Source organism: Micropterus salmoides, unplaced genomic scaffold (genome assembly GCF_014851395.1).
Source record: "Micropterus salmoides isolate LMB-PRFRI ecotype aquatic unplaced genomic scaffold, ASM1485139v1 Ms_hic_scaffold_1415, whole genome shotgun sequence".
NCBI lineage: Eukaryota > Metazoa > Chordata > Actinopteri > Centrarchiformes > Centrarchidae > Micropterus > Micropterus salmoides.
Window position 1 is genome coordinate 1 of NW_024040503.1, and position 12,644 is coordinate 12,644.

Sequence of the window (12,644 nt, forward strand, 5' to 3'; positions counted from 1 at the left end):
ACTAAATACATTTACTGAAGTACAGAGCTTACAATTTTGTGCTACTTCCACTACACTATGTTTCTGAAGAAATTATTGTCATTTTTACTGTCATTTGCCAGATATAGTTACAAGTTGCTTTGCAGATACATACAATACTCATGAGAAGCTTAAAAAAATACAAAGCACTGCCATTGTTAAACAGTATACAAAGTAAAGTGAGCTCCACCTTGGCCGGCTACAACTATAAAACACAACTGACACATTATTGCATCAGCAAAAATAATCCAATAATGTAATATATAAGAATGTAACACTGACAGGAGGTGGGGCTTTTAGTACTTTTACAGTGTGGTATTGCTACTTTTACGTAAGTAGATGTAAATACTTTTTTCACCACTACAACAAACATGATGAAAAAGTGAGCCAGATGAAAAACAATTGCATAAAGACCAGGACAGGGCTAATACACAGGCCACCATAGGGCTTAACAACCTACAAATTGAAATATAATTTTTAGTTTAGCATCTCAGACCCACCTTTCCTTTGATCAGGCTAATCAAATTACCACCATTAACTCTGGCCTCTTTGGGGATCCGGCTGTTAGGGAACTCCTTCTCCACAAACTTGAGAATAACAGTGTAAATAAGCAAGTCGTGGGCCAAACTGTGGAGAAAGACCTCCTGGAGAGAGGAAAGAAAATCACTGTCAGTGATGAAAAGAAACCCACCACCCAGTTTCTTTCATCAGTGTAACAGGATGACAGAGGAGGAAACATAACTACCTCACTGATGCTGGAATTAGAGCAGTTTTTTGGAAGTGAGGAGGTTTTGTAGTTGTCCAGAATGAGATATTGCACGTCTTTGAATTCATCTTCAAACTGATACAGGGCAAATGATAAAAAACACATGATGGAGGTCAGGAGTGCAGTTTACTTTACATCACTCTAACTTTCAAAATTAGTAGGTAAAACTTGGCCTTCACTGGTGCACCTCAATATGTTCAGGCAACACGCTTACCTCCCCCTTGTGGCGTTTGGTTTTGTCAAGCATCAAGTCCCTGAGTAGGTCAGACAGTTTCGGCTCCTCCTCACCTGAGGTGTCACCTGCCAGGGTGTCGGTGGGCGCGTCTACAACTGGAGCTCCGGGAGCGAGCTGGAGCAGAGCTGCCAGCATCACTGCAGAGAGCAAGTAAGCGTCTGTGCGGGGAGGAGAAGCATGAATGAATGACTGACTGAAAAGAGGAAGAAACACGGGAAACATGTGCACCACAGGCTGCAAATCACTTACTGAGTTTAGAGGGCATGTTGTGCTGCTGGGAAGCAAGTTGAGTTTCCACTGATGCTGAGGGCTGTCAGGGCCAGAAGGAGGTGCTCTGTCTTTGTGATGGGCTGTCATTTTATATTCTTCAGTTTGGAGGGATTTCCCAATTCCCCACTGCAACAGGCACGGACTTAAAGGTTTGTGTCATCTATCTGTGGTTGATGGTGATTTTGATGAAGATGGCAGAAGTGTCCATCCTTAAAAATGACCAGCAAGAGCAGGAATTTACAAGATGCTTTGATTCTTTTGTAGTTCAAATTAACAGCTACAATGCTCTATAAGTAATCATTTCAATAACTTGACCAATAATGAAACACGTTTAAAACACACACAAAGTCAGTGTTGACATACTTGTGAAAAAAAATCCCTATGATATTTTAAGCCATATAATTTAAAGGGAAATCCACCAAAACCATACATTTGCATAAAAGCTTCCTGATGGCCTGTGGTGGTAAAATCAGTATCGATGAAATATACAACATTATCCGGTGACGTGAAGTCAAATTGATGGTGGGTTTTGAATTTGAATTACACACTCAGGGACAAGTTGCCTTTTCCAGGCAACTGTCTGGATTTGCAACACTTATGTTATATAATCCCCCCCCCAAATGATCAGCTGATCAATATATCCAACTGTGTATTTTAATTCTCATGGTATTGTATCAAAATATTTTTTTTATAAAATGAAGTTTAATTAGTGCATGAAATTAGTGATTCTCTTTTGGGATGGCAGTGGTTTGTTGGTTGGTCGGCCAGCACATGACTTTGGTTCAGACTGAAATATCTCAACAACTGTTATATGGATTGCCATGAGATATTCATGGTCCCCAGTGGATAAACTGTAATAACTTTAGTGATCCAACAACATTTCCCTTCCTTTACTTGTGATCCCTGAACCTTTTATCGGGCGCCATCATCAGGCCTTGTTTTTATCCTCTCCATATTGTTTTCAGATACAGTGCAGGATGTAAATGTTAGTCCAAAAAGATTTGATTACTACTACTACTCCCTAGCTCCTGCCTGACTTTTTGACTATAGGAGTAAGAAAATACTGTATGACTATAGTTGGCTGCATGCCAGCTATGTGGGACTCCTTACACACACTCTAAGTTCATGCTGATATTAATTTGAAGTGGCTTTGATATGATTTCATGTATAATATGGGCTACCACTGTACCATTTACTGCCATGCACCCACTGATTGTTAGGCACTGACTAATTCCTGTAGGTTTCTTGTCTCCCTCCCTTTCCTGGAATGCTCTCCCTGCAGTGGTAATAGACATTAACCCTCAAATGTGTTATCATTCTGGTTTAAACCCTGTGTAGTTTTACCATCGTGGGACCAATTGTGGTCTTGCATTCCAGAAGTGACAGGGTAGAAGGGATATAACTCACAATAGTGTGGGTTCCTGTTCTCAGGGATTAGTGCAAGTTCAATGTAGGTGCATTTGCCAACTTTTTTGTTTCCAAGTTGAAATATATGGTATTAGTGGTCCGCAGCTGTTTTTTCTTGACATTTGTTTAGCAGCTTGTTTTCACTAAAGCAGAGGAAGAGGATTCCTTTTCTGTGCTTCTTCCATTTTCCTCCTCCCCGAAATGTTTTACATATTAAGGGTATTCTTTGTTTCTATTGTAAAGTAAAATTTGTGTTTTGATTTAAATTTCCAGTGTTAATATGCAAAGATAAGAAGACTATATCTGAGTCTTTAAATGTGACGAAATGTGACGACTTTGAGGACAGTACAGTACGTCACCATTCTGTGAAACTTGGCTAGGATATGACCAAAGTCCTTATCGTCTCTGATATGACCCTGAGACTTTTGCCAAAATATGATCCTAACTTGGATATGAGCTTTGTTCTTCACCTGTATTGTGTGCCTAATTAGTCACACACATTGTTTTCTTGTAATCACTTGAAATAGAATAAAAGAGGTGAGTACCAAAGAATTAATCAGCTCGAGATACATCATTTCCTTTTTCCTTAAACATTCAAAGAAAAGCCACCTTCCTCCACCAACTCCCATGTTTTCACAACTTTATTTCTTTCTTCATATTCTCCTTTCAGATACTTGCAATACTAATAGTTGCAACTACTTTCCATTTAATTCAGCATGGCAACGTGTATTCATTAGTGCTTTACTCCATAGGCTCTGTGACATGCTTGGTAATCAAAATATCTGCTACTATTTTTGATATGTAATTTTCCCTCCTGTCACTTGGGATTACTCATGGGGAATCAAACCGGAGAACTCCCAAACTGGTTTTTAAAAAAAAGCAGTAACCTGCATACAAATTGATGCTTTATCTGCTTTATGGGCGATGTTGTAAGAAAGGGTTTGTGTCCACTTTTGATCGGGGAGTGTTTCAGTACTTTCAGTGGACAATCTGAGACTTCAGAATAGCTCAGTGGTTTGCAGCGCGCCGTCTGAGGTCAATGGGAAGTGCCGATCCTGGACATTCTCTTAAAGAAACACTTTCAGTTTGACATGCAAAGTTTTGAGTTGTACATCTATTATAATTCTAGACCTTGAGGAGCATTAATTTATTGTGTGATTATTGTGCTCACTTTTCTCGTTTGAGGAAGAAAGTCTGCTGAGCTGGAAGAAGTGCTCTGAATCATTTCTTCTTTTTTTGTAACCAAAGTAATTCATTGTTTACCACAAATGTCCACATTATGCACACTATATCAACCACAGACAAACCGTGCCTCTTTTATTGCAAATTAATTCCCTTGAAAATCCAATTATTATTCTTTCTAAAAAATGTAATAAACACTTATAAAGCAGCTTTGTACTGTTTTGTAACCTCTCAGTGCATGGCAAGATGTACACGCACATGTGTGTGTGTGTGTATTTGTAATGTTTACTTTACTTCTCTGTTTTGCTACTTTGCATTTTAAAAGGGGCTTAACACTAAGCAGCTTGGAAGGAATGCACATTATGATTTAGTGGTGCGCTCAGAAAACACATAAAGGAATGAGTTCCAAACTTTCAATCGAAATTGAAAATATCTGTCATCTGCTATATTTATAAAATAATGATTCAAACTAAAATGTGTTCAAAGGAAAGATCAAATTAATAGCCGTACTGAGATTTCAATCATATTGTGTGCTCTTTATTAGCAGCTGATCAAGTAATGAAGATCATGTGAAATAACTAACACAAAATAGTCTAAAGCAATTTTGTCAATATCATCTAAAAACCTTTAGTGAAGCAGTTTTGGGGCCAAATATTATCAACTCTACAGTAAGCAAGTGTCACTCTTACTGCCATGACAATAAGGAGGTCCTTAAAGCTTGTTTCATTTTCCTCTTCTTGCTTTCTCGAAGGATCTTTGATAGGAGAAGTTAGCAAGATGTCAGCAGGTCAAAGGCAAAGACGCTGAGTCACGGACACTACCATTGCTATCATGACAGACATTATTATTCATATGAGTTAAAACATTAAAACTTTATAACTCATCAATCAATGAACTGCTTTAACGTCATAGGATTAATGTTAATTACATTCTTAGAAACATTATTCAACATTTGTATCAGTCCATCAGCTGACTTGCTCTTGCTCCGCAGTTTTGTTTCTGTCATGCTTCTACTGAAATTCTTATGACTAGGAAAGGTGGGGATGACATTTTTTTACACGCCAACCCACCACCAGGGTTTATATGTTTCGTCTGCATGTGCAAATACATTAAGCAATCACATAGAATAGAATAGAATAGAAAAACTTTATTAATCCCCAATGGGGAAACTCAATTGCCACCAGCATATACCACACAACATACAGTATAAACAGAAAGGACAACCAGTATGTACAAACAAGACAACATCAACAAAAAAAAATACAATGCACCCATTTAAAGCCTTGAGAACTCTGATTAGAGATGACAGGTTTTTAAAAATGTGACCAGCTGAAAAGCTTAAAGACAAAAATCAGAAATATTCATTAAAAAATCGAATTGCTGTTGGAATAAAAGACCTTCTTGGCCGTTCAGTAGAACACCGAGGCATCTTAAGTCGGCCACTAAAGGAACTACTAAGTGTCTTAAGGACACACAGCCTTTTTAATCAACTTATTAATCCTATTTTTATCCTCTAAGGTAATGCTGCCTCCCCAGCAAAGCACAGAATAAAAAAGAACACTGGCTATAGTACCTTGGTAATAATAATAATCGGTATAAAGCAGATTACTGCTCACATCAAAGGATCTTCCTTAGGAAAATAGCTTTGACTGGGCCTTCTTAAAAACAATGTCTGTGTTTTTTTCCAGTTTAATTTACTGCCCAGGCAAACACCGATATATTTATAGGACAAGACAAATTCGATTTGCTGATCTTTGATGATCACAGGAAGAACCTCCTCCTTCTTCCTCCTAAAGTCAATACATTTCAACATTTAGTTGAAAAAAGTTTGACTCACGATGGACTGGCGTCCTGTCCAGGGTGTACCCCGGCCTTCGCCCGATGTCAGCTGGGATTGGCTCCAGCCCCCCCACGACCCTGTACGCAGGATAAGCGGTTGACGATGGATGGATGGATGGAACTTTGACTCACACCAATTCACAAAGGAGGCAATTTCATTTTTATAGGCCTGGTCATCACCACGATTAAGAAGACCAACAAGGGCAGCGTTAATCCGAAAATTTCTGAATGTGGCAAGATGCCTCACTATGCCTGTAGTCAGAAGAGTAGAGTAGTGTGAATAAAAAAGGGGATAAAACTGTGCCCTATGGTGCTCCTGTTTTAGTTAGAATATTGTCAGATATTTTGTTATCAAATCTGACAAACTGGGGACATAACAAGAGGTAGCCTAGTCTAAAATCCAAGCAATAGTGGTGTTGTGTAATTTAAAATTAATTACTTTTTGGGCTAAAATGTGTGGTTGAATAGTGTTAAACGCACTACAAAAATCAATCAGATGTTTTCCATATCACTGGAATTTGTGATGACGATAGACACAACGAAAAAATTGTGTGCAGTACTGAGCACAACTGGTCGGCACAGACTTTCAGGGTGCGGGGTTGGACAATATCCGGCCCGGCTGCTTTATTATGTTTGTGGAGCTCCAGCTGCTGTTGGACCCCATCATCAGTAATAGTGATCTCTCGCTGACCACATGATGCCAGAGATGAAAGAATGCTCTTATGAGTTTACAAGGAATGACGGACTCAACACAATAATTAATGTAGCAGGTGACTTTGTCAGTGATGCTGTCAATATTATTGTCATTAATATCGTTTTCAAAAAAGACAGCCCAGTCAGTGCATTCAAAGCACCCTCTTAGCAATTCACAGGCGTGATCTGACCACACCCGCACACTCCTGCTCCTTTAACCGGCTGCCTCCGCGCCACAGGTGAGTATCTGGTCAAAAATATTAAATTATGGTCCGAATGCCCATGTGGTGTCCGAACGATAATGCTGCGATGATGTGTTGAGAAGAAATCCGCTTGACACTGTTCTTGATTATAAAAGTTTATTACATCAAGGAATTCAGCATCAATTACAAGCTCTGCAGCAGCTTGGAGAGTGACCCAGCCCGATGACCACTCTGTCTCTCTGTACATCGAACACAGCTTATATAGGACATGTTTAGGTCTCTGCTAAACACCATATAAGGGCACAGTGCTGTAGAATAAGTGTAACCATCTGTTAGACACCACAGAAGGGTACAGTCCCTTCATTCACACTAATCTCTTCTTCCCCTAACACTGGGTCAGAAGTCAAATTCTATAGGAGGGTTCACTCTTTGTACATCCATCAATCATTACTTCCCCATAAGGGTTCACTGTCCCTCTCCCCAGCTGCAGAGCATTATGTTAAACTGTAATGGTCAAATGCACATATGTTATACACCATACCCATAATAAAAAAAAAAAGAAGGTCTGGTAGCATCTTTGATAAAAAGCTCTCCTTAATGTTCGTATAGAACAGATCAATAGTTTTGTCACCCTGCGTAGGACATGTCACCATTTGTTTAAAGGACGGGGGCGAGTATGAGAGTGAGCAGTGATTAAAATCCCCATTAATAATAACCAGAGCATCTGGGGAGGAACGTTGCAAGTCATGTGTTACTCTCGAAATTATATCAGTGGCTAGCTTCCCATTACCCGATGGAGGAATATACACAACAAGTACAACATTAGAAAACTCCCTGGGAATGTAGGGAAGACCGGGTATGGTTGTAACACTTTTTGCTTCAGTAACTATAACTCACTGAATTAAAAAAAAAATGTTTCTCTCTTGCTGTAAAAGACTTTGTCTGATGACTCACGTGCATGGACAGTATGTGTATGTAAATTTATCTATGGAATAAACTTACTTAAAAGTATACTTAATAAATACTACTAAAATGTAATTAATTAAAGAAGGTCTCTAGGTCTAACTAAAAAGACGTGTGTGTGTCAATGTGTGTATATTCTTATTCAGAGTCACAGTCAGTGCTGGAAAATATCAAAATCATGAAATTACCTAGTTTTATGTATAGTGGATGGTTGTAACCCATTTTAAATAAGTGTTACAACCCACCCCACCCCTGTCAGCCAGTGTTTAGCTAGCTGTATTACCATAGTGGTTTGAAATTAGAAAGGAAAAAATGCATCACGTGTTGCCTAAGAAACTACATTTCAATCTAATATAAGTCAAACAATTCTATCTGCAATAGTACAGATACTAAACAAAAAATGGTCTTGGTCAAAAACTTATCAAATCAGTTTTTTCTCTAGGCTATATATTCTGAATGTACCTGTTTCCAGACTTGATAACTGCAATGCCCGATCAGGGAGGAAGCAGGTAAATACTGAAATGATCACCTATCTTATCTCTATTTGGTGGAATTGGTGTTGTTACAACTCTCCCCATGTTACAACCGTACCCGGTCTCCCCTAATATGGTCGGCAGCTCACCGCAAGCAGCTCAATGTTTCTGCTGCACACTTTCTCTTTCACCGTGACTTGGGTAGGGAGACACCACCTTTCATTCACATAGATGCCTCCTCCCGATTTCTTCCCACACATCGCTGGATCTCTGTCCATTCTGTGCAGTGAAAATCCATCCATACCTTCACGTGTTTATTGCTTTGACTTAATATTGCACATAGTCATCTATAACCTATTTCCACATGTATGGTGAAGGGATGCATCCATTAAGTTTCCCACTTGGTCTTTCCTTCAAATCTCCAATTTCTTCAAGGACCTTAATAACACTTAGATCCTCCTTTTGTTCTTTCATTATCAATGATTCTCAAATTATAGGGAAATTCAGTTCACTTTTCCCATTGTGTTAGTTGTACTATGAACATTGTACAAAAATAAACTAGTCAGTGCCATCAAGTTGAATGTGTATGTTACAATAGTTTTGCATTCACCATAAATACTCCTCGCACGAATATTATAACATTCATGGTGATGACAGTATCTATTTTTCTACAAGTATTATTGTTACTTAACATTTAAATTAATGAAGTATAAAATTATTGCCTCTTGAATCTCGTGTGAGGTCACATGTTGTGTTCACTATGATATTTCCTATGTTAATCTATTGATGTATAAGGTAAGAGCAAGATTTCAGAAAATGTATGTCTATGAATGCATTTGACTGTTTATTTTTTGGTTTACATATATCAGAGACCTCTCTGGGACGATATATTATTGTTACTATAGAGAGTGTTGCCTTATTTCATGTGTAAGTGTGTGATTTGTGCAGCTAAACAAGTCACCTCCTCCAAAAGATGACTTCTCAGTATGTAACACCATTTTCCTGATGAAGGTCTAGCACCAAAACGTTGCCAGCTTATAAATATATTTTTTGCAGACAGTGTGCAGGTGTTTCTTTGCAAGGTCTTTCAAAATCAACAGTACATAATATTGTGAAAAGATTCAGGGAATTTGGAGAAATCTGCGTGGCAAACCACTGTTGAATGTTCGAGCCCTCAGGTGGTACTGCCTTAGAAAGCGGTCTAAGGCAAAAGCTTCTGTGACAAATATAGCCACACGGGCTCGGTTGTACCGTTGTCACTTAACGCAGTCTGTCGCTGCATCCATAAATACAACCTGAAACTCTATTTTGCAAGGACGAAGCCATACATTTATTGTATGCAGAAACGCAAAAGACAGTGGAACTGTGTGCTGTGGTCAGATAAGTCTACATTTCAGCTTGTTTTGAAATTATAACTTCAAATTTACAAATTACAATATACAACAACTGATCAGTAAAACTATTGCCAATCTTTTTTTTGTACACTTTTGTCAGAAAATGTTCATGTTACTTATTTTATTTTTTATTTTTTTGATATTTCTGGGGTCTTATTTTGCCTTTATTTTGAAAGGACAGTGGATAGTGAGCGGCAAGAGGGAGAGAGATGGGGAGTGACACTTTGTACATGGGGTCACTACCAACTGAGCTAACTGCACAACACAGATCTTTGTTTTTATTGCATTTTGGAAAATATCTTAACTTTTCTGGAAATTAACATTTCATTATATCTTTGGTAAATAATAAATAGAACAAAAATACACAAAAATTCACACATAGAAAAAGTGGAGTTGGTAGTATGGATAAAAACTTTTATCACAATTTATACAATATTATGATATTGTACAGCACATTTTGAAAGAATTAATTTGAGAAACCAATTACAATGGACTAGATATCCATTGCATTCCATTTTTTATAAATAATGAATGAATTTGTCTTTTTTTGGTTCCTTTTGATAATGCCTTTGCCTAATTATAATGTTATTTGCAATGCAATAGTGATGCTGTGCAATCAACCAGAAATTTGACTTGTGCATAGTTTTATCCCCTTGTAATAAAATGGATGGAAGACTCGGATGTATCCTGTTATCAAAATACATCTGGGCAAGACAAAAATGAAGGTCAGTGCAATCATTAAAAACTATTGTTGTATTGTACAGTTGCACATACCTCTCTGTGGTTGAAAGTGGAGCTGGAGGATTGAATCCCAAAGTGTTTCACAAAGGTTTCCCACAGGACCAAAACAGTGCTTTATGGTTTTCTGTGCTCAGAGAAACCTTTACAGATAAAGGACTCTGTGTGCAGTATGTGAGCACTGGCTTCTCTCTCAGCTCTCTACTACCTGCCCCCAGGTGTTCTTTTGTGCACTACAGTGTCTGATCTTAAAAGCCCTGAATTGTGCAATGCCTGCGCCCCAGTCACATGCCTTTGAAATCACTAGGGTATTCAAGGTTTGCACTAAATGATGTGATAGCTAATGAGGTTGGAATAAATGATACTGAACTTATGTTCAGTCTGCAGTTCACCATGGTCACTGCTAGATGGCACTCACACAGCATCTATGATGAGAGGTACATTCAGTCCACTCTGAAAAGGTGACATCCTGAGGAAACAGTATGGAAAGGACTGTTCTGTGCTTTGCCCATGCGCTACAGCAATAATTTATGACCTTCACATTGAACAGAAATTGCTTGCCTTCGTGGAAATGTAATTGTGTGTTTGGGCTTGAGTTTGAATTTATGTTCTGTTATGAGTCTGAGTATGATGTACATGTACGAATTATTGTGGAGTATGTGATGTATTTATCATCTAATGGCTTTTTAATTGTCTCAGCAGGAAAGGATCACCCTGAAGTCCATTAAAAGTTTTTACCATATGTGTTTGAAACCAAAAATACTCAAGTCTTATCTCATATGTTGCCCCTAGAGCACGTTCATTTTTGACTTCATACACTGCAATGTACATGTCAGTGTTTTGAAGGTATAAACTGACCCTATATCCAGATTGAGTTAAACAAGACTAAAAGTCTACTGCCATGCTAGCGTCTCTGTGAGGCATTACAGTGGTGCTTTGAGCTAGATGCTAGAGTTAGCGTGCTAACACAATCACAGTGCTAACATTTTGATGCTCAGAAGGTATAAAGCTAGAAATGTTCACCATCTATGTTTGCTAATTAGCATTGAACACAACGTACAGCTGAGGCAGATGGGAATGTCATTTACAGTTTTTTTCAATTGCTAACAAGCGTTTACCTTTACTTAAGATCCTTCTTCAACCAAGTAGCACATTTTCTGCCCAAAACCATATTTTCTTCATTAAATACCAATGTAATTGTTTCCTTTTACTGTAAACCACCCTAAATATTTGGCTTGAGGGTCGAATGTGTGCATTTTTGGTAGCAAACTATGAAAAAGTGAATGAGTCATCTTGACTTTACAGAATGTACAGTAGGAAAAAAATGTAAGAGACAGAATTGCAGAAGTAAAAGCTTTAGTAGCAACATGAAATTGCAGCTAGTGATCAATAAATAATCGAACCTATGTGGCTTTTGGTGCAAGATGTGTAAAATTACTGTTAAATACACAATTACATTGAAACAAAAAAAGGCACAGATGGGAAAGAAACAAAAATACACAGTCCTGTTCTAATCCATGCAATCTTCAGCATTTAGTCACATGTTTTCATCCACATCCCATCTAATGTCGTCTCTTGCAGCCGGCAACCATTGCATCCAGTAAAGACATCTGGTCATGTGACTGATGATCATACACTTTCCACCTCCAGGAAGAAAAATATTCCTCAAGGTATGTAATCTGTGGTTTTCAGTAGTGTCTGTGCAGGATGATGGTTGCATGAATGTATATGGGTGAAGGTGTTTTAGTAGGCAAAAACAAGGTAAATACCACAAGAGTAAGGGGGAAGGAAAAGTGAAACCATTCTTGGATGGCCGTAAACCAGTTTGTGATTGCATGTGCACGGTGAAATGTTACATTGTCCCATGCAATCACAAATGTCCTCATGTTTCCTCCAACCTTCAACCACCAACGACTTTCATTAGTCGTCAGTCGTTAGTGGTGGTCATCTAAAAACTAAAGGAGTCGCTCAGTGTTGTAGGGACCACTCTGGCTTTTTTGCCTGGTTAAACCCTGCCTCATCTACTTACATATTTCCATGTGGGGTTTGATTAGCCCCAAACTTCATGACTCTCTGAGAGAAATCCAACAAAGCATCAGTACTTTAACTCATGTTTATGTAGACAGAGATGCTCACAAGTCTTTGAGCTAGAGTCCAAGTCAAATTTCAAGTCTCTGAGCAAGAGTCTAGGCCAAGTCTCAAGTCTTTGAGCTAGAGTCCAAGTCAAGTCTCAAGTCACTGAGTTCGAGTCCAAGTAAAGTCTCAAGTCGCTCGTAGTTATAATGTTGTTGTATCACCTGCTGAGTTCAAACCAGGCTGCTTATAAAACTGCATAGCTATAAGGAATTCTGTAAATGTAACCAGTTTTTCAGACCACAACCATGTAATGTGCAATGCAACTTATGACAGCTTACTGTAAGTCAACACCAACCGCAGGCTCTCAAACCCAGTGTAACGTTAACT

The 12,644-nt window shown here is 38.4% G+C and overlaps 1 protein-coding gene across 1 annotated transcript; it reads right to left on the reverse strand.

Moving 5' to 3' along the window:
- Positions 1-518: 518 nt before the first annotated feature.
- LOC119903250 (interleukin-6-like) lies at positions 519-1,284 on the reverse strand (the record flags this gene model as incomplete). The annotated part of the gene is made up of 4 exons (XM_038719457.1): positions 1,269-1,284; positions 999-1,177; positions 764-859; positions 519-662 (listed from the first exon to the last, which is right to left on the reverse strand). Coding segments are annotated over exons 1-4 (435 nt in total), but the record flags the coding sequence as incomplete, so codon positions are not given.
- Between the last annotated feature and the right edge of the window lie 11,360 nt (positions 1,285-12,644).